We start from the raw sequence: 26,779 nt of genomic DNA on the forward strand, positions 1-26,779 counted from the left end.
CACAGCAGACCCTGTTGGTCCCTATCCCTGGCTCTGGCTCTCCAGCTGGGACACCTGCAGTTTTTCACTGGAGGGCCCTCTCTAGCGACAGAGACGCTGTGGCCTCTACGCAGGGCAGGCCAGAAGTGTTCGGAATAGTAATGTCTTCGGGAGCAGCCCTCAAGCAGTGACTGTGGGGAGTGTGGAGAAAGCCCCAGACCCTCACCCGGGGGGGCAGCTGGCTCTGAGCTGTCTGATCTCCAGGCCCAGAGCTCCCCAGTGGGAGGGGAACTCCATCGTCCACAGCATACCTAGCTTGATGACTGATGCTTCATCTTCATCGGCTGCTTTCTTTTCTCTCTCTCACGCCATCCCCCCCCGCCAACACTCTGCCTTTACCTCTGCAACAAATACCTTGCATTTGAATTCTTGTCTCCAGGTTTGCTTCCGGGGAAATCTAACGAAAACATGTGTGCTACTCTTTGTTCTTTGAAAGAACCCAGAGCATGGATGATTTTCCAGCCCACGGGACCATCACTTGCATTCCCAGGCCTACCAAGGACCTGCAGACCTAGGGCAGAAATGCATGGATAGAGAGGACTGCCCCAGCAGGAAAAAGCTGCTGGCCTCCAATGAGCGAGCGCAGGGGAATCTGCATGGCCTGTCACCCCACAAGGCACAGACATCATATGGGGTCCCTCAGCACCAACGGTGGTGACCTTTGGCTCCAAAGGACTGAACTCGCTCATCATCAGGTCAGCCCTGATCCTACACAGTGAGACTCTCTCACCAGGTGGGGGTAGCATTGCTCCAGTTCTTGGAGTCTTTGTGGTTTGCCTTTCTAGGGAGATAAGAAATTAGCATACCTTTCCAAACCACCAAGTTGTTTAAAAAGAGCACTTATCACTTAAAAAGTCCTAGGGCAGTATAAAACTTAATGATAACTGACACAGTAACCATAAAGTACACAGAAGAATAGAAATACCCTTCATCTCTCTCTATGCCCATTTGCCATCCATTCATTTGTTCACGGAACAATGCTGACATCTGACTGTCCCCCAGGCACTGCTATAGGTATTAGGGATGAACTGATGAATTAAGTCATTGTATACTATGTGGAACTTATAGTACAGTAGGAGGGCTAAAACAACCAGCAAAACAAATAGTACATCAGATGGTACTAAGTTCTATGGAAAAAATCAGGGGTATGGGGATATGATGGGGGTGTTTGGAGCAGTAGGGTATTTCTAATCAGGTGACATTTAAGCCAAGATAGGAAGGAACTGAGGGATGGGGCCATGTGGATTTCTGACAGAAGAGCCTGTGCAAAGGCCCTGAGGCAGGAATAAGTTTGATGTCTTGCAAGGAACAGCAAGGAGGTCACGGTGGCAAGGGGAAGAGTCATGGGAAATGTGTTCGGAGAGGAAGCAACTACCTGGTTCAGAATCTTATAAAGTCTTATAGGTATTGCAAAGAATGAAGTTTATAGTGAGCTGGGAAGGCATTGGAGGGTTCAGGTGAAGGAGTGTAAAGGGACAAGGGTAGAAGCAGGGAGACTAATTATGAAGGAAACTACTGCAGTCAATAATCAGGCAAAATAAGTTGGGGACTTGGGCCAGGATGGAAGCAGTGGTGATGGTGCAACGTGGTTTGATTATGGAGATATTCTGTAGGTCTAACCGATGGGCCATTTGTGTAACAGATGCAGAGGTGAGAGAAAGGGGCAGGGGCAAGTGGAAGGGAGTTGCTAGTTCCTGCAAATGGAAGGTCTGGAGGGATTAGGGTCCCATTTCAGACATCTTCCTATACTGCTAGAAATGTTCTCATTTTTGATGTGGGTGGTGGCTACATGGGTATAGACATATGTAAAAATTATAGAGCTGTATCCTTAGGAGGTGTGCATTTTGCACTATGTGAACTGTATCTCAATTAAAACAGGCTGTTGAAAACTAAAAACAAAAAAGGACAAAAAAAAAAAAAGAGAGGTGATTAACTGTGCTACTAGCTGTGATGGGTCCAGAAGGAAAACGGGATTTACAAGCCAAGCAGCTGGAGTCTTGTATATTACCTGGTAACCACACAGCTGATTTCAAGCACAGCCCACTCTTTGTCCCAGGGGACATTTTTCCTTTTCTTTCTCTCTATCTTAGTCCCTGGCAACTATGCTCATGGTTGTGTGTGACTTTCTCATGCCAGGAAGGGCTGGCCCTGACTGCTCTAAGCTGTCTTGAGGCTTTCTTTTGGATCCCTCAAGATCTCTCCTTGATTTGAGGCTTCTCTGTTTCCTCCAGCAGAAGTATCAGTTAGCTTCTTTTCCCTTAGGGAAGAGCCTACCTCCTTGCTTCCTGCATGGGAAGCCCCTAGATGGCTGCCATTTTAACAGTTAATGCTAGAGAGAATCAACATTACCTCCAACCACAGAGGCAGAGACTGATTTCCCTGGTTAGCCAACCACATTGTTGGCAAAGCATCTGAGAGATTTCCTGGCAGATAAGACAAAGAGATCTGGGCCAGAAGGTGACGTTAGCACCGGCTCACCACTTTCTAGTGTGACCTCAGTCTTGTTAACCTTTATGAGTCTTGAGCATTAAATGATCATGTTCCTTTTATCTTGTGAGTTTCTCTTCCTTCATCTATACATTGGGAATAAGATCACGCATCACACAGGACTGTGGTGAGGATTCAATGAAATAAAGCACCGAGTACAGTGCCTGAAGGGTGCTCCAGAAACAACTCTTCCTTCCCTCCCCATCCATTCTGCAAATGGCTCCATGTCTGCCCACAGGACATCACACCCGGAGCCCACCAGGTCCACTGCTCCAAGTGCATTTAAAGGTTCTTATCAATGTCTTGGTAAGTTACCAAGTTAGATGACCCAAAGTCAGGAGCTATGACCAACCTCAAATTTTGCTATGCATACAAATACCCAGGGATCTTGTTAAATGCAGACCCTGATTTAGCAGGTCTGGGGTGGTCATGTCTAAGAGTCTGAATTTCTTTTTCTTTTTCTTTTTATCCTTAAGATTTTATTTATTTGAGAGAGAGAGAGTGAGCACCAGCAGGGGGAGGGGCAGAAGGAGAAGCAGACTCCCCATTGGGCAGGGAGCCCAGCAAGAGCTCAATCCCAGGACCCTGGGATCATGACCTGAGCTGAAGGCAATTGCTTACCCAACTGAGCCCCGAGAGTCTGCATTTCTAACAAGCTAATTGATTCTAGATGATACCATGTTGTTGGTCAGTCCCAGACTGACAAGTAGCAAGACTATAAATGACATAACTAAACTTCCAAATAGCACCAAAGGCTAGAAGAAAAATAGAGTAAATGCATCACAAATGGATATAATTGTGCTGTGGCTGCCACATTAACAGAAATACCATGTTTGGAACTGGGGCAGCACTAATTCTATGCTGGGCTCATTGGATAGCAATTCAGGCCTGGGCTCCACATTTTAAGAAGGAAGATGCCAAACTAGACACAGCACAAAAATAGAAACAGAACAGTGAAGAAGGCTCAAGAACACCAAGCACTCAAGAGGACAGGGGTGCTGGATGCTGGCCTTTCTGGTGCAGGCTGGCCTGGACAGAGAGCTGTGGTGGCACCTTTGTGGGAGGCCCCAATCCAAATCTGTTGACATTATCAGGGAAATGGCTTCATCTTGTGCAAATAAGAAATGCATATGTCAATGAAGATATAGGCAAGGCAGACAGGTAAAGGTCACCTTATACGTTATCAGGATCTGACATCTACTGAAGTAGATTTCACTGGTCACTGCCTGATAAGACCAAACTGGGTCATGTCACCTGCTGGTTCCCTCCAGATGCTCTGCGACACCTGAGCATGGCCAAGCCAGATCTTCCCAGCAGGTATTCTTGATGATGATTTTAAAATATCCTAAATGCCCTTGGGGCACCTGGGGCTCAGTGGGTTAAAGCCTCTGCCTTCGGCTCAGGTCATGATCCCAGGGTCCTGGGATCAAGCCCCGCATAGGGCTCTCTGCTCAGCAGGGAGCCTGCTTCCCCCTCTCTCTATGCCTGCCTCTCTGCCTACTTGTGATCTCTCTGTCAAATAAAAAATAAAATCTTTAATTAAAAAAAAAAAGGACCTAAATGTGAAACCTGAAACCATCAAAATCCTAGAAGAGAGAACAGGTCATAATTTCTTTGGTGCTGGCCAAAGCAACATTTTTCTAGATATGTCTCCTGAGACAAGGGGAACAAAACCAAAAATAAACTGTTGGGACTACTTCAAAATAAAAAGCTTTGCACAGCAAAGTTAACAACCAACAAAACTGAAAGACAATCTACAGAATGGGAGAAGATATTTGCAAATGAATGTGATAGAGGGTTACTATCTAAAATATATCAAGAGCTTTTACAACTCAACACCAAAAACACACAAATAATCCATTTTAAAAAATGGACACGAGCAGACATTGCTCCAAAGAAGACATCCGGATGGCCAACAGACACATGAAAAGATGTCCAACATCACTCATCATCAGGGAAATGCAAATCAAAACTATAATGAGAGATCACCTCACACCCATCAGGATGTCTAAAATCAAAACCACAAAAAACATCAAGTGTTGGCAAGGACGTGGAGAAAAAGGAATCCTCTTGCACTGTTGATGGGAATGCAAACTGGGGCAGCCACTGTGGGAAAACAGTATGGAGGCTCCTCAGAAAGTTAAAAATAGAACTTCCCTATGGTCCAGTAACTCCACTACTGCGTATTTACCCAAAGAACAGAAAAAACATTAATTCAAAAAGATATATGCTCCCCTATTTTTATAGCAGCATTATTTACAATAAATAGATTATGGAAGCAGCCCAAGTGCTCATTGACAGATGAACAGATAAAGAAGATGTGGTATACATATATAATAAAATATCTGTCAGCCATAAAGGGAAAAATGATATTTTTCCATTTGCAACCACATGGATGGGTCTAGAGAGTATAACGCTAAGCAAAATAAGTGAGTCAGAGAAAGACAAATACCAAATGATTTCACTCATATATGGAATTTAAGAAACAAAGCCAACGAATTAAAAAAAAAAAAAAGTGGGGGGAGGGGTGGACAGACCAAACAACAGACTCTTAACTATAGAGAAGAAACTGATGGTGATTGGAGGGGAGGTGGGGGTCGGGGGGTGGAGTAGGTGAGGAGCACTGAATATAGAACTGTTGAATCACTCACTGTATTGTACACCTAAAACGAATACAACACTGTATGCTAACTATACTGGAGAATAAAAAATAAAAATAAATAAAAGAGTCAGGGCTGTTATCTTTCCTCTTCTTACTGCTTGGAACATAGCTGTGAGCTAGAAGTGGGAAACCAAGAAACAACAGGTGTGAAGAAAGGCTGAGTGCAAAGACTAAAGAACTAGCTTTTTTTTTTTTTTTTTTTTTTAGATTTAATTGATTTATTTGAGAGAGGGTGAGTGAGAGAGCAGAAGCAGAAGGAGCAGCAGAGGCAGAGGGAGAAGCAGACTCTCTGCTGAGCAGGGAGCCCGATGTGGGGCTCAATCCCAGGACCCCAGGATCATGACCTAAGCCAAAGGCAGTTGCTTACCCGACTGAGCCACCCAGGTGCCCCAAGAACTAAGATTCCTGATGGCGTTACACAATTGCCTATCAGTCCTGGCCTTTCCATTTCTAGATTTATTATTTTTATAAAAGAAAAATCAAAATCCCATTAGGATCAACTGTTACAAGCTGGCCTTCCTGTTACCTGCGGCCTGACACATTCCTAACTACTTTTTAAAACCAGTTGTTTAACACTGGCTTCGGGAAGAGGACAGGCTGGCCAGTTACACTCAGGTGCCTGTTTAAGAAAAAGGCCAGTGGCTGTCACGAAAGTAGCGAGACTTCCGGTGGGTCTGCCCTCCAAGGGATGGAATGGCAGTTCTGGAAAGCTGGATCGTCACAGGATGTGGCTATGCATTCACAGTCTCCATTAAATTCCAAAGGCACCTTCATTTGCTGGCTCCCCAATTCCGATACGGGCTGAAATACCCTGCATGCCACTGATCCTGTCACCTGAGAATGTCACACACATGCCTCAGAGCTGCATCTTTGTCAACATGCTTATGACACAGCCTTTAGAACACCACGAACGCCAGTAGACAGCAACTATCACCACCTACTATCACCTACTACTATCACCACCACGTTTAGGGTTCCACCAGGTCCCCTGGGACCCATCCAGGTGCCCACCTCTGGCCCCAGCATGTGTCTTCTTCCACGGGCCAGCACCTGTGGGTCTTCTTCAGAGGTCTGGCCTCAGCCAGGGAGGCCACAATGTCCATAACTCACCCTCAGAGGGCAGAAAGCACTGGGCCTTTTATTCCTTGGTAGATGGCCCTTAACCAATGACTGATGCTATGGGGGAACTGATGCTATGGGCCGGCTTCCTGGCCTTGAGATGGACCTTGCTGGGTATGACTCACCCTTCCGGGCTCCCCTGCAGGAGGAGGCCAAGGCCACCCTCCAAAGCACTGGGTCTGAGATCACGCCGTGTCCTGTCCTGCTTCCCCGCTCCCTCCATATCAGCTTCAGGGAAACCTAGCCTGAGACCCCCACATTCTCCTTGATCTTTTTCACTTTCTTTTGTTTGCCTTGGCTTAGCAGTCCATTTTCATGGCTTTCCTTTTAAGAGGTGTTGTGCTGCTTTATGAAAAAGACTTAAAATCCAAGACTCCTCTTTCCCCTTAAAAGAGGAAATTATTAAATTGCTGTTTTGCAGTTCATTAGAAAAAAAAAATCCAGAGGTTTAACACATGTTTTCTAACCCCCCCACCCCGGCCAAATAGATTTACCCAAGTCCTGTAGCTCTGGGAAACATCCTTCTTAATTGATCCTTGTTGTAGCTACAGCTCTGTTGACATTTCTAAAGCAAAACGTAGCCTTCCTTCCAAACACAGTGAATACACAAGTGAAGCTTTTCATATATGTGAAAACTGAGCCCCATCGTGGAACACTGAGGCCACGTTGTGATTGGAAGTGGACATCTGGGTCTCTCTACCACCTCCACACTGCCCACCACTGCAGGAAGGGCCCAGCCTGGCTCTCAGGCCCGGCTTCACTAGGGGTTGGAATCTGACTACAAGGCCAGACAGTGGTCACAGCGCTGCGACAGGTAATCCAGGTGAGGGTCTGGCCTTGGGGTACCTGCACTTACCACCCATTATTATCTGCACCAGAAGGAAGGTCAGCAAAGGCAGAAACAGCTCAGAAACTGGAAAGGCTCTAGGGAACTTGGGATTGCTCTTTGACACATGGCACGGGGAAGACTAAGAAGGGAAGAGAGAGTGAGAGAGCTTGCCTCTGTGTCAGAACCTCAGATGGGCTTGGAGCCAGGTGCGGTTTTTATGCCTGGCATTATGCAGGAAGTTCAAGGTAAAGTCACCAGGGGGCTTGGGGCACTGGATTAAAAACAGAAAAGGGGAGGAAAAGACTTATTATTTTCTGAGTATCGATATCCACCCTGAGGGCTCCCTTACAAGGGCAAGAGGCAAGTTCATTCATCATCTTAATGGCCCAGCCAAGATGACTATAAACATCTAAGGGTTGGTTTGACTCCAGGCTACTATTAACTTGACGGGAGACACCAGAGAAAGCAGAACACAATGAAAATCAGTTCCTGCCAGGAATGAGTGCAGTGGCAGAGGAAGGCTGGCGGTTTGAGGCGCACGCATTCCTGTTTGCAAACCCTTCCTGACGCGATGGGGGCCTTCCCAGCTCCATAGAACACATCTTGTTTTGTTCCTATGTACAGATGCAGTTTCTGTGTGGAAACTTCTGTCTGAGAACAGGCCCAGGCACTCCCACAGATACAAAGGCATATAAACACGTAAGTGTCTAATCTTTCCCACTCTATCCGGGTTAGAAACTGGATCATTTTTATCCTCTGGCACCATCTTGAGCGGCTTGCCTTGAAAGCGAGAAGAGAGAAACCCTTGAGAGAAAGGGAGTGCCTTTCTATGGTAAAGGTAGATATAAACTGGAAGGGTCCCTTTACAAGAAAAACAAGCTTGTAAGCCCTCTTTGCCTTTTGTCCTAAAGAATAAGCCATAGAACACCACAAAAGCTGAGCTGGTGCTTTTCTCCCCCAAACCAACTTGGAAGCCAAGTTTCCTCTGGAACTCACAGCACTCCTCAGAAAGAGCAAAACTAAGTTTTCCCTCAGGCAACTTCTAGTCGACATCATCAGGCTTCCCACACTGGGCCCTGTCACAGGAGGAGACAGAAGGACATGGGACCCAGCCCTCCACCTTCGTCTCTCGGGGAGGTTAGACCGTGACACAACGTGTTAGCCAGATTCACTGACTTACAACCAACCAGGGTTGAGCGCAAACTACATTTCTTAGGAACCTGAAAGTGCAGGAAGCTCTAACATGTATTCTAAGTGGTAGGTTTCTGTTTTCCCTGCTGGATCCATGGCCCTCCCCTTGCTCCCTCACCACTCTCTTTCCTTCTGGCAATCCCAAGACTGAATCTCACCTCTTGGCTTCCCTGGCCTATTTGGTCTTTCTTGGCTCTTCCTCTAGCGTGTCACCAGCTTTGGTCCTTTCTTCTATTTCCTCAGTCCATATCCTCAGTGAAGAACACAGATGGCCTATCACCGTCTACCTGATAACAATCCTGGATCTCGGCACTGGGTTTCATGGGGCCTATAGACCTCTGGGCCAGTCCTCTCCCTGCCCGACTGCAAGACTCAGGGCCAAGCCCTGCATTGTTTGTGGAGTTCATTACCTTCCTCCTTCTCTAAACTCTGATACTATTCATCACACATATCACATATTTGAACCATTATGTATCTTAGTTTTTAAAAAGTCAACATCCCCAAACCCAAAATTCGAATTACTTCAGGAAACAGTAAGTAAATGAAAAAAAAAAAAATCAACAGGCATTATTATAAGCAAACAAACAGGAGCCACCAAAGCTAGCTCATTTAACTTAACTGATATATATTTACCAAGTTTTTTTTTTTTTAGTTCTAGTTAACATACAGTGTATATTAGTTTCTGGAGTAGAATTTAATGATTAATGACTTACACAGAACACCCGGTACTCATTTTATTTACCAAGTTTTTAGTTATTTTTCATGTAATTTTATTTTTTTAAATAAAGGCTATTAATTAAATATAAAAATATGTTCAGTTTATTTTTTTAAGATTTATTTGTGAGAGAGAGCATGAGAGAGGGAGAGAGAAAGCACAAGCAGGGAGCATGGCAGGCAGAGCAAGAGGGAGAAGCAGACTCCCCACTCGGGAGGGAGCCCGATAAGGGACTTGATCCCAGGACCCTGGGATCATGACCTAAGCCAAAGGCAGATGCTTAACCGACTGAGCCACCCAGACACCCAAAATATGTTCAGTCTAACACGAGCTCTATTTTTTTGACATCAGGACAGCACACGGCTGTACGCACACTCATGCAGTCCCTTTGTTAAAATCTCAAGTCTTGATTTTTTAGTTTAATAAGGAAGAGTCAACACCGTCTGACTTTCGTGCTTTGTTTTGTATTCTTGTTTCCCCCCCCCCACCCTGGAATGTAATCTTGGTCTGAAGTAGGTGACAACATATACCTTCTGAGTACATGAACAAATTATAAGGCTCGTGTTTGTGTGTAGGAGGGTTGCCATGGCAGATACGTATCACGTACAAGTCATTGGTCTAGGGCCCCACTTAAGTCAGCCCATCTCGTTTTAGAGAGAAAGTGAGGCACAGAGAGACAGCCCCTGGCTCAAGGTCACATGCCCAGCAAGAAACAGAGCCGAGCTTCTGCGTCTGCACCTGAAGGTCATGAGAAGGTCGCTTTCCCCCTATTCCACCTTGGCTACTTGCTATGTTACTTCTAGGAACTTCTGCAACATTAAGCTGCTTCTTCAAATATTCCAGCCTGGGAAAAGTTTTCAAAGCCTCGTTGGCTTTCAAAATGCTGTGAATACTATGTGTCCATTGACGCCCTCCTCCCCCAAACACACACTTGCACTTGAACCCCCACACTCCAATCCCTTTGCTAGCTTCTCTACCACCCACAGGTGTCCGTGAGATGCCGCTGAGCCTGCAGACACGCTCAGTTTGGCCACAAATACAGATCCGTGTGACCCACATGCAGGCGGGAGAAGGAGCCTCCAGCATCTGGAAGACAGCAAAGCTGCAGGTCACAAACCAGTGGCCTCCAGGCTGGACGCAGTCAGCCGGACATGTGTGTTTGGCCCATACAATGTGCGGAGAACACTTTAATTAGTTGCCAAAGTCATGCGATTTCACATAAACATGTAGATTTCTGGATTTTATTGAAAAATAAAAGTCTGACAGCACCGGGCCCCGCTCCCACCTGGTGACCGCTGACCGCCGCGGGGAGCTGGCTGTTCTCTCTGGAATGAGACTCCCTTTCTCTTCAGTCTTCACCGCTTCCCGCTGTTCCACACTGGACCCCCCAACCCGCTTACAATACTTGCCTTGCCCCCTTCCTGTAAGACCGTGAAGTGCACACCAGTATTGCTCAAGCTAGAACCTTGGCTAAGTTCCATTAGGCTAACTTACAACTTCTGGAAGCCCAGAAAGTAAGGTGCTTAGGTTGCAAATGCTTCCAGCCTTGGAGGCATCTCCAGCAGGTGCTGCTGAGCCTCACAGGTGTGTTGCCCTTTTGGGGTGCTCCACCCCACACCCAGTTGCCAGTGGCTATATCTATGTGCCTGAGTGCATTTTTTCCAGAAGGAGGTCAGTTGCTCTGGACAAGCACATTACAGGACAGAAGTCCTGGGGAAGGTGCCCCCCCCCCCACCCAGAAAGCTTCAACCACTGACTCCTCAGGAGGGTGTATCAATCCCCCAGCTCCCTCAGCCCTGTGGTTTGCTTTGCACTCTTTCCCAGGGTTGTCCAATTAAACTCCGGTGCCCAGTGTGGCATCTGGTTTAACAGCACCCTCTTCATCAGCGGCCTTCACTGCTCTATCCCTGCTCTGCCTCCCTCCCAGCGGTCTTGCACCTCCCAAATGAACTGCCCTCAATTCCTTGCTTCAAGCTCAGTGTCCGGGAGATCCAAACCAATGCTGTAGAGAAGAGACTAGGTCAGGGGCCTGCCCTCGTTCTTTCTTGCCTAGCATGGCCTCCTCTGTGGCTGCACAGCAAGCTCCTGCGTCCCCTTTGCACCCAGTGGTCACCTGGGAGCTCTCCTGCACTAGCCTAAAGCTTACAACTGTCCGCATCCGTGTCTGTTTGCATGCGGGCTGTAACGGTTACTGCCATGAAGACGAACTCTAGAATCCAGCCCCTTCTTTGAGCTTATCTGTCTCGGTCACATGAGGCATTCCTGAGTGCAGGAGTCCTAACTGACAAACAACTTCTGCATGGGACAGCAGGTGTCCCAAGGTCACCCTGCTCCTGGGAATGTTGCTGGCCCTTTGACCCCCATGGGCAGCCTCTTTCCATCTTGCTGGATCACTCCTGTCCCTCTTCCTCTGACCTCTCACCAGGGTCCAGGCAGCTCTCTCCTTCACCAAATAAACTCACCCACCCCACCCCACCCCACCTCTGCAATGGTGGCAGCAGCGGATTTTAGTCCTTCGGAGGCTCATCCATCTTTCCCTAAGTGCTTCTCTGGGGCCCTTGGGCACCCCAAGCCTCACTGTCACAGTCGTCACTTGCTGCAGGACAATGTTTCAGTGCTCTGACCAGTAGTTGGCATTTGTGCTCTGCTTGCTGACTTGCCTTACACCCCATAAGGCCATGAGTTCTTTGGGAGCAGGGACCAGATCTTACTCATCTCTGGGTCCCTTAACAGCTGGTACAGTCCCTGGCACTTAGCAGGTACTTATTAATGACCATCTGAACAAATACATTCTTGTCCCGAGAAGGCAAGAAGAGTCAAAGCCTGTGCTGAATGGCATCACAGCGAAGAAATTAAAACTCGACTTGATCTTGAACTCTGGGTCACCGGGCCGTACAACTCCAGTGGGCACCATTCACGAAGTCTGTGGAGTGGGGGTCTGGACGTGTCACTCACACAGAATCTAATGTGAACATGACCGTGGGGTTGGGGGATATAGATGTGCTCTCGTGCATTTTCTCCATTCTTCCTCGTTCTCCCTTTGCACTGTGCCGCTCCCCCGCCCTTTAGGGATCCTGCACACTGCTCCGAGGGAGGCCACTCTATTACCACTGTAGGCTGTGCCCCAGCCAGCCCGCCTGCCAAGCAGCCGGTGGCCACCAACGCATGAAGTCCTGTTTTATAGAGTGTTCTCGAGTTAGCTTACGGAGGCAAGAGGAAAGCCAGCAGATGGCTGTCCATATGCACCCCACATTTTTTATAAGCCATCTTCCCTTATAGGAAAGAGCCAGCATGAATCTGTGAAAGCAGCTTTGTGTTCGAGAGGACAGAAAAGTCCATCTTCGGGGTGACTGTTCAGTCTCAGAAACAGATACATCACAAACTGTGATGACACAGAAGACCGGAGACCTTGGAGGTCTAGGGCCTGAGCTGCCTTATAGCTTGGGACAGAGGGATAGCCCCCCGCCCTCCCACCCACATCCCCGGGGGAGCCAGGTGAGGCATCTGAGGTGAGATCTGAGGGCAGAGCAGTTGATTAAAGAAAACAGGGATGGAGAGGCTCCCAGGACTGGATTGTAACTGGATTCAAGTGAGCATGCGGGGGATATTGAGCAATGAGGCTGGGGAAGAGGGAGGGCAGGAAGCTGGGCCTCAGAACGACCTCTCAGGGAACAGCTGAGGAGTCTGAACTCCATTCTGAAGAATGTGAGGCAGGAAGAGTGACGAGATTAAGTTTCTTCTCAAATTTTTATGGTATAACTGATATCATAAACTTATTTTTTATTAAGTTTTTAAGTTTTGTATTTACTGTGGCAATAATTTTTCTTATATTTGCTTACTATTTTAAATGCTTTTGAAATTTGTTTTTGCTTATGTCTATGTTTATTTGGCCTTAACATTTTATTTCATAACGTATTCTTGGGTGCTTTATCTCTAAGTGCCCTTTTTCTCAGGAACAGTTTCATGCTTATTAAAGCTTTAACAGCTATTGAAGCAGATGCTGCCCTGCTCACATTCCCTAGAACCAACTAGAGCACTGGTCACCTGAAGCCAGCACCCTCCAGGCCAAAGGCTTCCAACTTTTCACTGCCGGAGTTGTTTGCTGGAGTGTGGCCCATAGCCAGAGAAGGCTGGAAGTGCCAGAGAGTTGATGCCCTTAGAGGGCTTCCCTGTAGATGAGTGGTAAGAATTGGTGGAGAAATCCCCTAGCAGCCTCCTTACCCCTGGGAGTGATTCTGAAGGGTGTTCCACAGAGCCTGTCTGAGGATCTGCAGTGGGATGGAGCCCGAGTTCCTCACGGATTATCCGTGCACACTTCCCCGTCTTTCCTCCCTTCCTCGTCTAAACTCATCATTCTCACAAAGTGACTCCAGAGATCATTCCCCCAAAGAAATTCCCTATACCTACATCACTGTGTTGGGGTCTGCTTTTGGGGAAATCCAAACCAGGAGAGTTAATAGACTTAATAAATTCTCATATATTCAAGGATATCTTTATTCTGTCTTCACAATTGAGGGCAAGCTGGCTGGGTATAGAATTCTTAATTCACAAGAGAAACTATTCTGACTTTTTAATTCTGTTACAGAAAAGAAGCCTATGGAACACTGGTTTCTTTGTTTTCTGTTAGGTATCAGTACCATCACTTTCATATTTTTCAAATTCAAAATCTCATGAAGCTCTGTGTTGACAGTCAAGGGCTCTCAGTGTTGTTGCAGGGTGTTTGCGGAGCTCACTCAAGAAAATGGCGATCCTTCCTTGCTGTCTACTCATGTCTTCTATTCCAGCAATTATGGAGCCACTTCCTTTTGCTGATTCTCTGGTCTCCACCTTCCACCTCTATAATTCTCACAGTCATTCTTCATTGTTTTGTTCTTTTTTTCTGAATTCTCAGAGACTGTCTCAAATATGCCCTGTGTAACAATGAAACAATTTTTTCTACTGCTAATTCTGCTCTTTCCTGATTATAACACATTTTAATTCTGCCATTGCTTTCCTGGTTTTCTTACATTTCCTTATCTTATCTGCAATCTTTACTTTTGTTTGCCTCTAAGTTCATTCTCTTTTCATCCCAGCTTATCATTCTATCTGATCTTTCACTGTGCTCATTTTCCCCTTGAATTTAATCAAGAAAAGTGAATGCTAGAATAAAATTTACTTTTGTTTTCTATTAATAATCTTTCTAAAAGGTATGCTTTCCTTCTGTATCCTGAGTTGCACTTTTCTTAGTTTATGTGTTAGAATGTTTCTGTACGGTCCATGTTGGTCATGTTAGGTCTACGCAGGGTGAGTGGGCTCTCCTGGTTCCTCTTTACCACTCATCTGGGTGCTGTGTGAATCCTGCTCTGGGCTGAGCGATGCCATTTACATCTCCATTTAGAGTTGTGGTTGTGAACACAGGAGAGGATTTTTTGTTTCTTTCCCTTCTCTTGCTACACTGATGGTCTTCATGACTGTTTTTCTAGTTGGTCCTGCCCAAGGGGCAGCTATGTGATGTCCCTGTGCCCTGTTAACCTTTCTTACACGAATGCTTCCCACATCCTGAGGAGCCCCTGATACCTTGTCATCTTTCTGACAAATTGAAACTGGGGCTCCCTGTCCCAAAGTTGTTGGGATTCAGTGTACATAAGATGAAAATGATCAGCTATGATAGCTGATGACTAATCTGTGGGCTTTTCAGGTGCACTGTCCTCACCTGACTAGACCCCTCATCCAGAATGCCTGGGGCTACCTACCACCCCTCAAGGTGCTCAACATGATACAGGGGTGGCAATAATGCTCTCCTATCGCTTTAAGAGGAGAAAATTCTGTTGAGTGATTTATGCTCTTGGGCATATTTCCATCTCTTCACACCCTATATTAATCAGACCAAGGTTACATTTTATGATGGCACACCTTTAGCCATCCCTGCCTCATCCTACTTCTCCTACTTCTCCCCGGCAGCATTCCACCAATATGGCAGATGCAACCAGATTGAATGCAGAAGGGCATGGGAAATGTATGTAAGACCCCTGGTATATAGTAGGTAGTCAACAAACACTATGTTGCTTTCCCCAAAGAGTTACAAGACTAAAAATAATTTGTTCATAGCAATCTCTGTGAAAGACATTTATCACAGTATTTTTTTTTTTTTAGATTTATTTAAGAGAGACAGAGCAAGAGAGAGAGTGTGAGGAGAGGAAAGGGTAGAAGGAGAGGGAGACAAGCAGACTCCCAGCTGAGTGGGGAGCCTGACATGGGGCTTGATCCCACGACCCTGAGATCATGCCCTGAGCTCAAGCCAAAAGTTGGATCTTAACTGACTAAGCCACCGAGGCACTCTCATTCATCACAGTATTAAAGAGGAAAAAACTGGAATGAAATATCTACGTAACAGGAATTTGAGGGTATTCCATAGTATACTTTATGACAGAGTATTATGCAGCCACCAAGCTAAAAAGAAAACTACGATGAAGGGAAAGAGAATAGGATCTAGGAAGCTACACAGTTTGTGAAATACTACCACCAAATCCTATATACCGACAGAGTGGGGCCAGCTCAGAACTTTCTAGCAGACAACAGAGAGAACAAAGCCTATTCACAGGGATGACTGTCTACAGGTAAAAATAAGCCAAAATACTCGGGAAAAGCACAACTATTCCTAATTCTGAGACCAGAGAGAAATTTCTCCCGTAGGTCCTAAGTGAGAGGAACCTGCCACATAATGACACAGTCACCAACTGCATCCTTTCGGTTACCACAGAGATGAGTTTTACAGATCTGTCCTTGAGTGAGCCCCTCTCCCACCACCACCTACAGGAAGATGGCATCAGGGCACAGGACATGCTGTAGAAGACACTCTATGTGGAGCCAGAGATACTAGAACCCTATAGATACTTGGTTCTCTCTTGACTGGGCTTAAACCGGGATCATTTTTAGGGTGTAGAAGATGGGAAGCATGCCTTTCCCATAGTCCTTCTTGATTGCTTCTGTCGCCTCCCCAACCCTAGTGCTCCTAAAAGCTATTAAGCAGCAGAGTCTGAGATAACCTCTTGTGAAGTTTTTGGAGTGTGAGCATTTCAGGTCACTCTCTAGCTTCAGGGCCCCCTTATGCTGGGCAAGGTTGGTGTAATCCTATCAAAACTGTTGAACTGCCAGGACCTGTGTCTGAACGGAAGTTTGCCCACTGGCTTGAAGCTTTTCCCAGTGCTTATCTATGGGCAGGGAGGAACTGTTCCTCAGAAAGAGATTTTGGTTCCATTTAACACAGACATCAAGGCGCTGCAGTTCCATGTTGTAAACACGCTGAAAAGCTCCAAGAATTGCCTTTAAAACTGCCGTCAAAACTCAGAGCAACCACCAGGGAGGGTGAGGTCTGTCTGAGCCCACTCATTCCTGTTGCCTGCTGGAGACTCGTTCTTTTTTTCTTCCTGTAGGTGGTTCGTTGAGGTGAATTATGGGACAGGAGAGAATACCAACTCCTTTTTCCTTTCCGAGTCATTCTACTTAATTTATTCACATCCACGAATTCATCTGAAAAACTCACTCAGTTCATGAAAATAATTTCATTTCAATTCACTCAAATATATCATAAGCAAACATGCCAAAGCAACCCCCTAATGGAAAGCCTCAAGTGCACCAGGGATGATAACAAGCATAGTAAGCAGCGACCTGTCCTCATTCCTTATCTTGTTTTTCACAACCACTGACATGAAACTGGAATTCCCTAGAACACACGAGTGTCCAGAGAAGGGGTCAGACATAAAATGGTAGGGAGAAGGCTCCATAAGACAGCAAGGAAGGGAGACAGTGTGAGAGATGGATATTGCTCCAATGCAGCTTCTAAGTTCAGGGGGAAAGAATTCTCATAGTTCTGAATGATACCCCACAGAGTGAAAAAGTTTGCAGAATCACTACACATTGCAAACTATGATAAAAGCCAGAAAACGCTCCAGATGGAACAAAGACTCTCTTTCAGGGGTGCCTTCCTTACCTTCTGCCACATGTTGATGAAGAAGAGCTCCCGGGAAACGTTGAAGGACAGGTTGGCATCATAGGCATCGTCCCCGAGGTTTGAGATGGAGATGTTTAGGGAGATATTCTTTACAGCCCCCAAAGCTAGATACGGGGTTTTCCCATCAACGCTGTAAGGAAAAATAAGCAGCAATGAGTGCTCTGAAGCTTTCACTAACATAATATGAGACATCAAAGGGTAGCTGGGGTTGGGGACAGAAACTCCATTGGGGTCAGAACCATACGTTCCAGCAACCTCATTAACCAGCCATGCATCCTTGTGCAAGCAGTCAGCTTCCTCATCTAACAGCCTAACTCACTAGGCTCTTCTGGGGCTCCCATCAATCTCAGAAAATTGTAAGATGTTTAATAGCCTAGACACAGAATCTGACCATGTATTCGTTCATATGTTTTTGAGTACTGACTACCTGCCAATCACAACTATTCTATTTGCTAGAAGAGAGAACAGTGAACAAAACAGAGCTCTTGCCTTCTTACAGCTCCAGGGAGACAGAAAACACATACACAAAGCAGCAACCATACAGGTCAGACTGTGATAAGATCTACAGAGAAAACTCACAAAGGGTAGGAAGGGTAGAGAATGCCAGATTTGGAGGGAGAGTGGGTTGTAATTTTAAATAGGATGGTTGGGGAAGCCTCACTGATGAGGAGACCTCTGAGTAGAAACCTGATGGAAGAGAAGGAGCAAGATGCACAGACACCTGGGAACTAGTAAAGGGAAAGTTGTGCCTGGCACATTCAAGGACTGGCAAGAACGCCAGAATGGCTAAGAGGAGTGAGCAAAGGGGAACGTGGGAGGAAATGAGCTCAGAGAGGCAAAGGGAGTAGGGACAGACAGATCATATGGGGCACTTTGGGGCTGTCACAAGGACCTTGGTTTGACTCTGAGATGAAATTCCTGCAGAGCTCTGAGTAGAGGAGTGGTGTGACCTGACTTTCACATGTGAAGCCTCACACTGGCTGTGATGTGAACGGTCTGTAGAGTGCGTGGTCGGGGAGATGCAGGGAGCCTGGTTGGGAAGCTCTCACAGTAACCCAGGAGGCAGCTCAGACCACACTTAAATAGTGAGAAGAGGCCATGTTCTGGATGTGTTTCCAAGGTTATGCCAACAGATTTGCTCACAGATCGGGTGAGGGGTATTAGGGAAAAAGAGGTATCAAGGACAGCTGCAATGATTTTAGTTTCAACAACTGGAAGGGAAGAGTTGTCCTTCATTGAGACAGGAAAGACCATGGGTATGGAAGGTTCAGCAGGAAAAAATCCAAATGGCTACTGGATCCTTAAGAAGAGGTGTTGAACAGCTGGATGTTTAAGTCTTAAAGGAGGGTCTGGGCTGGAGATATACATTTGGGAGGGACTGGATATGATCGTTAGAGCATGAGCATAGATAGAGAAGAGGTCTCACACTTAGGGGTTGTGGGTGAGGAGGAGAAGAGAAAGCATGACAAGGGAGGTAGGAGGAAAACCAAGAGAGATGGTATCTAAGCGGCCACAGCAGTCATGTTCCAAGGAAGGAGTAATCAGTTTTGTCAAATGCGGCAGACAGGTCAAAATAACATGAAGAATTAGGACTGGCCACTGTAATTAGCCACCTGGAGGTCACCGGTGATCTCATTAAGAACTGTGTTAAGTGGCGTGATAGGGATGGAAGCCTAGAATTGGCTTAAGAGATGGAGGAGCAGAATAAATGGAAACAGTGAGTGCACTCAACTATTTGGAGGAGTTTTTCTGTAAAGAGGAGTAGGGAAATAGGATGACAGCCAGGGGTGGGGAGTGGGCTCAAGGCAACCGGTTTTTGTTTTTTTAAGATGGAAATGATCGTAGCATATTTGCACGAGCATGGGAAGGATGTATCACAGAGGGAACAACTAATGACATGACAGGGAACAACTGCTGGATGACCTGGTGTACAAATGGAGGAGCTGGCCTCAGCCAGCACAAGGTGAGAAACTGGAGCCAACGGCACTGACATGTGAGTAGACGGGTGTTAGAAACAAAGCAGAGGTTCCTTTGTGATTGCTTCCATTTTGCACTGAAACAGAAGTAGGGTCGAAGACTGGGAAGGGAGAGGAGGAGGAAGGAACACTTGAGGGGCAAAGAGAAGAAGGGAAATGGCAGCCCAGGATGTGGGGGAGTGAGCAGGCCATCCATGGAGGACAAGGGAATGAGGACAATGCGGATGAGGACAACGATGAAGGTGCACATGAGATGGATGACTGTTGTGTGACATGAGCTGTGGACAAAACAAATTCACATTGGTAGCCCGTCTTGGGCCAACCAGTTAATGGATGATGTGATTAAGCTTAATCAGAGTTTATGTAATGGAGAGTCTGGTATTTTTCTCTGCTCAGCATCCTGACACCTTTCTGTTTGGGAGGAATCTCAAAATAGGTGGGAGGGGCACATCAGAAGAAAGGGGGTAGGCCCTCCTTCTCCCCTCCTCTTGATAGCTAACGTGTGGGCACCTGACTGGGCACGCAGTCATAAGATCAAAGCGTAGTTAGTATGGCCAGCAGATGCTCCCAAGCAGGGCCATGAAGTTGCACAAAGACCCTGGGGTCCTCTGAGATCTTCTGAGGTGGCTACACCGGTGTTGAGATTCCAGGGGTGGTATCCTAAGCTAAGCCTGGTCTCCCCTGTTTCCTGTTCATGTTGGTTCCCCAGGCTTCCTGCCTATGCTCTGAATCAGCCCATATCCTTCCAATAAATTCTTCTTCTACTTAAATAACACATGTTTATTGCTGTTTGCAACCATTAATACAACAAATAGAGCATGAAAGAGAGGCGATATATCCAAAATCTCAGTAGGCTATAACCCTTTGAAATACAGATTGCCTCGGGGGTAGGGGGGAGCAGTCCTCATTTCCCATCCATGAAGAGAAGACCTCACTTTCCTGTACGCCCCGGCACTTCGGCAAGGATAACATGTGCAATGATGGCCTTGCTTTTGGAAGGGAGAGCTCTGAGGATCCAAACAAGATGTGAACAATTAACTTAGAGAAAAGTTTCAAATTCTTGAATGGCCTCCAATACATTGAGACCCTGACCTCAAGCTATTGTGGTAGTTACTTATTATTGTTGGCCATCTTAATTTTAAACAATTGATGGGTTATTTCTGTCCTCCTGTTTGCTTTTGTAAGATTACAGGAGTAATCCTCAGGCCTGGAGGAGTTACGAGGGCGTGCTAAGCTTGCTTTCTCTTGAGAAGGAATGGCCTAAGCCCTCGAAAGTAGCCCAGTCACGTCAGAAATTATCCATAGTTTCCAAATGGAACATAGAGAGACAATACAGAGAAGCACAGGACCGTGGGGTCGGGAGCTGCCTCCTCATTCCAGTTTTGTCGTTCATGAACAGCCTCCCTTCCTCACATATAAACGGCAAGGGAGCAGGCCCGGATGTCTAACCTTCTCCAGCACCCGGAGTTCGGGTCTCTGACACTTAATCAGGCAGCAAGGTCCTTCCTGGTCTTTCAGAGTCAAGTGACTCTAACATGGCTCCATGGCGAAGGGAAGCCAGGCGCCTTCCAGGGCGGAATGTGAACTCAGACTTCCTTATAAAGGGGCGCCTCAAAGCTGTTTTCACTTTCTACACAGTCTAAGACTCATGTCTTCATAGGTCTTTGGAAGCACGTCTTTGCTTCCAAAGCTATTCTTAGAAATAAAACAAAATGTAATTTGCCTGGTGTTGGATGCTTTGAAACATGTCATCTTTCTGAAACCTTACAACACCGTGAGCCGTTCCTGATGTCAGTCCCATTTTTAGAGGCGAGGAGATGGAGAAGCAGAGATAAGGTGGCTGGCCAAGAAGCTGTGCTGGGCTTAGAAAGAAGCACCTCTATGCCTTCAAAGACCTGCCCCCTCCATCGTGGGCCCCTTCTGATCTCTCTCCTGGGGAAGATAAATCTCCTTATTATGAGCCCCTCTAGCCCCATGTGCTCCTCCAACCCCTCACAGCACTTACCAAGGTTGGGAGGACACATTTAATTGTGTGGTTATTTGATTAAGAAACATCTCTTCCCTATTAAAATCTAATCCCCAGGGGGCAAGGTCTGATTTGCTCATCAATGAACCCCTGGTGACAGACTTGGGCCAGGCACACAGTAGGTGTTCAGCGAACCCTTATGGAATGGAGCACTGAACGTGCCCAACATCACCACAACAGTTCATCAGCTCAACCTTTGCATTTTATAGTTGGAGACATGAGCCCACCCCCTCCCCCCACCCAAAGGGGAACCCACTTTGGTCAAAGTCACGGAGCCATGTAGTGGCTGAGCTGGAGCTACTGCCCAACTTCATGCTGACTTCCTTTGGCATGAAGGTCATCTAAGCTACAGTTCTTACATAAACTCCATCTCAGTTGGGAAGGGCTTTGGGAAGAAAAATCTTTTATGACATCTAAAAAGAACGGAACCCCCACGGAGACCAAGCTCTCTGTCAGGACTGAAAGAGTATGATACTCGGGTATAAGGGTTTTCAGCAAACATCCCACCAGTGCTTATTTATTATAGAACTACCTTTCTAAGTCTCGGGGAATCTTATTCCCTGAGATATTTTGCCATTAATTCCAATTTGCTTGTGCAACCTTTTAAATGTGTCTTATTACTTGTTCACCACTCACTCATATTTTTATGAAAAGTGTTACTAACAATCAACATACAATACAAATCATATAGTTTCTATAAAGTGTATCTGACAGCACATAGAGAGCCTGCTGGAAATATAATGCTCATTTGTTATGAAAAATAATAAGTGTAACTGCCCTAATACATCTTACAGCAGCTGTTTTTGGAATATGTTGGGCTTATATTTAAGTTTAGTCCTGATTCGTGTTACTGCTGCCATGTCGATAGCACTGGGATGCAGAACCCTTCTCTGACATCACTTGTCACCACTCAGAAGTCCTCACTGGGGAGATGCCATCCATTTCCGTATCAGCTGTCATATGCTGAATGCCTGAGGCCACCGAAGTAAATTCTTTCCCCTCTACAGTCTAGCAAGCAATATTATGCAGGTAATTTTTTGAGAAGATGCTAAGGGAAGAAATTAAAGTAGCTCAATGGTGTTTAATAATTAATGATCCATTGGATCATTTTAGATTTTCCCTAAGTCTTAAAGATTAAAACCATGACTTTATGTAAATAATCTGCAGTTATAATCCACCTTCCATAAGATATAATACTTCTATTTTCTTTTGCTGCTGGCTGCACTCTAGACCGAGTCAAGGATGTCAATACAGGAGCTAATCAAGTGCATTCTAGCCAACTATATTTGAGTTTTAAAAACTTGTCATACCCTTATTATTACTGATGATCTATTTGCCACCCACAACTGTATTTGATAATGACAACTAGGATAATGGTATAGGGCAGCCAAATCCATCTGTGTTTTTCCTTCCCGCCTTCATTCTTTTGTCTCCCCCATTCTCCCTCCCTTCCTTCTAGTATTTATCTATCCATCTGTTACTATTAAAGCTACCTTCTCAACTTCAGTGTCAGGGATACAGGTCCCAGACCCCTAGGAGTTCACAGTCTAATGGAGGAGCCAAACACGTAAGACAAAAGTTGACATCAACATGTGTCAAGTGCTGACTGAGAGGGATGAAGAAACATCCCTAGGAAGTCCCTTATGCTATGAGAGCACAAAGAAGGAATTCTTCAGAGGGCGGTGGGGGAAGGGTGGGGAGTATCTGGCAAGGCATTACTGATGGGGTGAGCCATGAGTCCTACAACAATGGGAAGACAGCCCTGTCAACAAAATTGTTGCTAAGCCTGATTATACAACACACACACACACACACACACACACACACACACACACGCAATCCTTAGTTTTTCCATCCATGGAAATCATATTAAAAAGGACATTGTGAAGCAGATCATATTCTTCCCTAGGACAAACGTCAAAATTGGGGGCAGCATTCCTTGAGTAACAATCCAGGATCCAACAAATCACAGATAGCCTCAACAATGTGTCATAAAAGCAAGGATATAAATTATAGCCACTGCAATTTAAAATCACAGACAATCCTTCCTATTCTTACAAATGGGAAGACATCATAAAATCAGAAATGGAACTGGACAGCTGGAGGGGGGCTCACTGGAGTCATCATTTTGCAGTTAAAGGCCAGAGAGGGAATCACGTCCCTGTGGCGAAGCCGGGCAGCCCTCCCAACTTCCCTGGGAGGTCTGGTGTTCCTCCCTCTGTTCCCAGTGTTCTTAAAATACAGAAACATGCAATTAAATAGCCTAAAATTTGCATAAAGCTTACTTGGCTATCATAAGATGAGAAAAGAAATTGTGTCTGCCTTCCTAGCATTTGGACTACTTAGAATATTGGGAGGTGTCTCCTCTTTACAAAAGCTATCTGAAGTGCTTATTTTCCTCTTGACAATTTTCCTTGAAATTGGTGGAGGTATTCAGGGTGATTCTGGATGCCTTCAGCAGCTCAGCTGGGCAACCTCCTTCTTGGCACTTTGTTGACAATTATGAGAGTTTTTCAACTATTAGTGCTTAAAATCACAAACATGATAAAACCAAAAAACCACAGTTGCTCATCTGATATCTTAGAAGGGATATGCACAAAGGTACCAAATAAATTGATTAGATGTGAAGGAAATATACTACAAAGCTGATAAGATGAGTCATGCCAACCCTCACCAACCCCCCCCCAAAAATGCCAAAAACAAAACAGGTACAGACTAAGGTACAAAATGAATTCAGAGGAAAGAAATCACTGTAGACTGAAGTTATCTTAAGAGGTAGGAATTGAGCCCCACTTTAAAGAATGAGGAGCACAGGGGTGGAAACAGGAAGTAGATTTCAGGCATAGAAGAAAGTAAACAACAGGTAAAAGGATGAAGGGGACTCCAATAATATGGAAAGGAGCAGGAAAAGCACATCCCTTAGCAGTAAGATGAGTGAGAAGCAAGATGATGACATAGGCTGCATCCAGATTCCCATAAATCTCAAATGTCCCAGTTCTGGGTTGATCTTCTAGACCAGCGAGCTTAACCGTGTTATCTTGAGTCATCAATGCCAGGCAGTATTGCAACCAATTAGTTAGTAACTAATAAGGTACCATAGTGAAAGTATTACAAAATGCAGCAGGCTAGAGGTGGTTCTTCTCTGTCCTCTGGGGTCTTATCACTGCAGCCTGCAATTCCATCTGCCAGTGTCCCCATCTTTTGCTGAAGGGCTTTTCTCTGCAGGCCAGCAGAGTGCCAAACAATGAAGTCCCTTATGGCCCTGGAGCAGCCATTGACCAATGACCAGTGGTGACTGGGGTATAATTACCTCGGTTCCCTCACCTACTGGGTGCAACAATTCTGAAGTTCATGCTCTAGGCCAGTATTGTCTAACACGGCATGCACTAGTCACAGGTGGCGTGAGAGCACTGGAAATGTGACAGCTCTGAATTAGGTATAAAATACATATCTGGTTTCTAAGACTTAGCACAATAAAATAAGAAAAAATGTAAAAACCTCAATCATCATTTTCATATTAATTACATGTTTAAATGAATTATTAGATAGGTTAAATAACATCTGTTTCACATTAATTCTTCAGTGTAGCTACTGGAAATTTTTTAATTGAATATGGGGCTTTCATTATGCCTCCACTGGCCAGGACTGTCCTAGACATTCAGTAAATTCTATGTATTTTACTTTTAACAGTATGGTGGATTTATGCTTCATCTTCAGTGGTACATATTTGTTCATGTTACTTGCAAAGAAGAGATCTAAGGAAAATAAAGTACATTTGGGTAAAAACAAGATTATTTAAAAAGTAAAATTGATAATACTTAGCTCTTGCTTGTACTTGCTTGTAAACGTACTTGCTTATAAAACGCTGCAATAAACGTTATGAAATGTCAGAAAAAGAAATTCCATATGTGTGTTCTTTCTCCTCACAGAGTGATTTTGAGTTTCACCAAAATCGGATGCCCAAAGTTATCCACAGCGCAGATAAGCCTCACTGGTTCCGCCTGACATGGTGGGAGACGAGGAAGCCAGCCACGTGGACCTCTTTGGGACAGGCAACCAAAACAAGGATGTGACATCAAGTCCGTCACCTCTGTGGGCACCTGTAGCTTCATCCTGCTGGGGTTACTGAAAACTTACAGAATGTTCACCTCAGAGTTCTCCCAGCTGCGAGGTGAGGGAAGTACTGACATGTGAGTCCTGTAGGCCAGGGTCAAGGGCTGCTGCTGGGAGGGAGGGTCTCTCTCCAGCGCCTCTGTCTGCTACATGGTGGGCAGAGCAGGCAGAGACACAGAAGCAGGAGCTGTGACACAGGGCCTGCTGGGAGTGGGGAGGGTCTTACTCTGGAGTTTTATAGATGGAATCATGACCCAGGGAGGGAGGCCTGTCCTGGCAGAGCAGCTCAGTCAATCCTCTTGACTGTGAACAGTAGGCCCTAAAGAAGCCCTACTCCACCCCTGCGATCCCTGCCCTGCTCACGTCCACTCATCTCAGGTGCCACAGGCTCCACTTCTACTGACAGTTCCAGCCCACACAGGCCTAACAGTCCTGCCAAACGTGGTATGGGTGGACAAACAACCCCTCTCCCGGGGGGGCGACCACCAGGAGGTTACACCAAGGGTGCTGTTCTGGTTGCCCGTGACCAGCAACTGCTCTTCACGGTAGCTACACCAGTCACTGTAGGGGTGGTTAACTGTCTTGAACATTGCCCCTGTCCTAAACCAGCACCCATTGGAGTTAAACAGGACACTTGCTAAATCTGAGGAGCATGTATTTCTGAGCTACCCTAGTGCAATCCACTTTGGAAAGAATGATCAGGGACCAATTCAAGAAGGCCGAGACGACAACAAACACAAATTTCTAAGGCCCCCTCGGTAGGGCATGTGCTCTGTGAGGGACTTCTCTCAGCTTCTGAGCCTGGGGAGCCAGCTGTGGATACTTCTGGGGCTCAATAGGGCTCACACCATTTTTCCCCAAAATGTCCTATGGTGTTAGCAGCTCAGCCTCTCCTCACCTCTAGGGGCTGAGAGCTCTTCCAGTCCAGTCTACTGCTGCTTCTGAGGGTTAATGCAAAGCCCCCTGGATTCATTACAGAACAGCCAGACTGGAGGTATCTCCTTGGTGACCCAAGCAACACCTCTATATAGAAAATGAGGGATTTAGACCAAACAATATGGAAACCCATTCTCAGAACCCCAACATTTCTCTGTCTCCAAAGAATAAAGCTGCCAACTTCAGCCATTATAGGTAAGATGCCAGGATGAATGTCCTCACCAAATTCTGTATACACTCAGTGTGGGGCGCCATGTTTTCAGACTCTTGGTCCCTTTCTCTCAGCTTGTAATAAGCCAGAGAAGCTCTCCTTTTCCCAAGGTGGTCATTCTCACACGAGAGAACTCTGGACAAAGAAACCATGAAGGACAGCAAGGGATTATGAAGGAGTAAGTTCTCACAGAATGATCTATTGCCATCTCTGAAATTTCTTTCCTACAGGGATGGGAAATTGTTTTTGATTTGCTGGCTAGTTTTAGTCAGCGACAGCCTAACTCTTTGGATGCCTATAGATCTCATTGATAAGTTATTCAGAATTCAAATGCCAATTTTTCACTGCTGTGAAAAATCACAAAAGTTTCCGGATTTATAAGGTTCTAGTGACTGTGGCAAATAGGAATTTATTTTACCCAAAAAAAAACCCCCCAAAAACCAAAACCCAAAAAACCCCACCAGGAAATACCCAAAAAGTATACT

At 45.8% G+C, this 26,779-nt stretch overlaps 1 protein-coding gene across 1 annotated transcript in view; it reads right to left on the reverse strand.

The window, feature by feature from the left end:
• Positions 1-26,779, reverse strand: part of ITGA9 (integrin subunit alpha 9) — a 326,387-nt gene that overhangs the window by 102,144 nt on the left and 197,464 nt on the right. The window contains exon 18 of the mRNA XM_032861219.1: positions 17,012-17,162. Coding sequence (XP_032717110.1) covers positions 17,012-17,162 — 151 coding nt within the window. The remainder of the gene's footprint in view (positions 1-17,011; positions 17,163-26,779) is intronic.

This window comes from Lontra canadensis, unplaced genomic scaffold (genome assembly GCF_010015895.1).
Source record: "Lontra canadensis isolate GAN:19392208 unplaced genomic scaffold, GSC_riverotter_1.0 scaffold20, whole genome shotgun sequence".
Lineage (NCBI taxonomy): Eukaryota > Metazoa > Chordata > Mammalia > Carnivora > Mustelidae > Lontra > Lontra canadensis.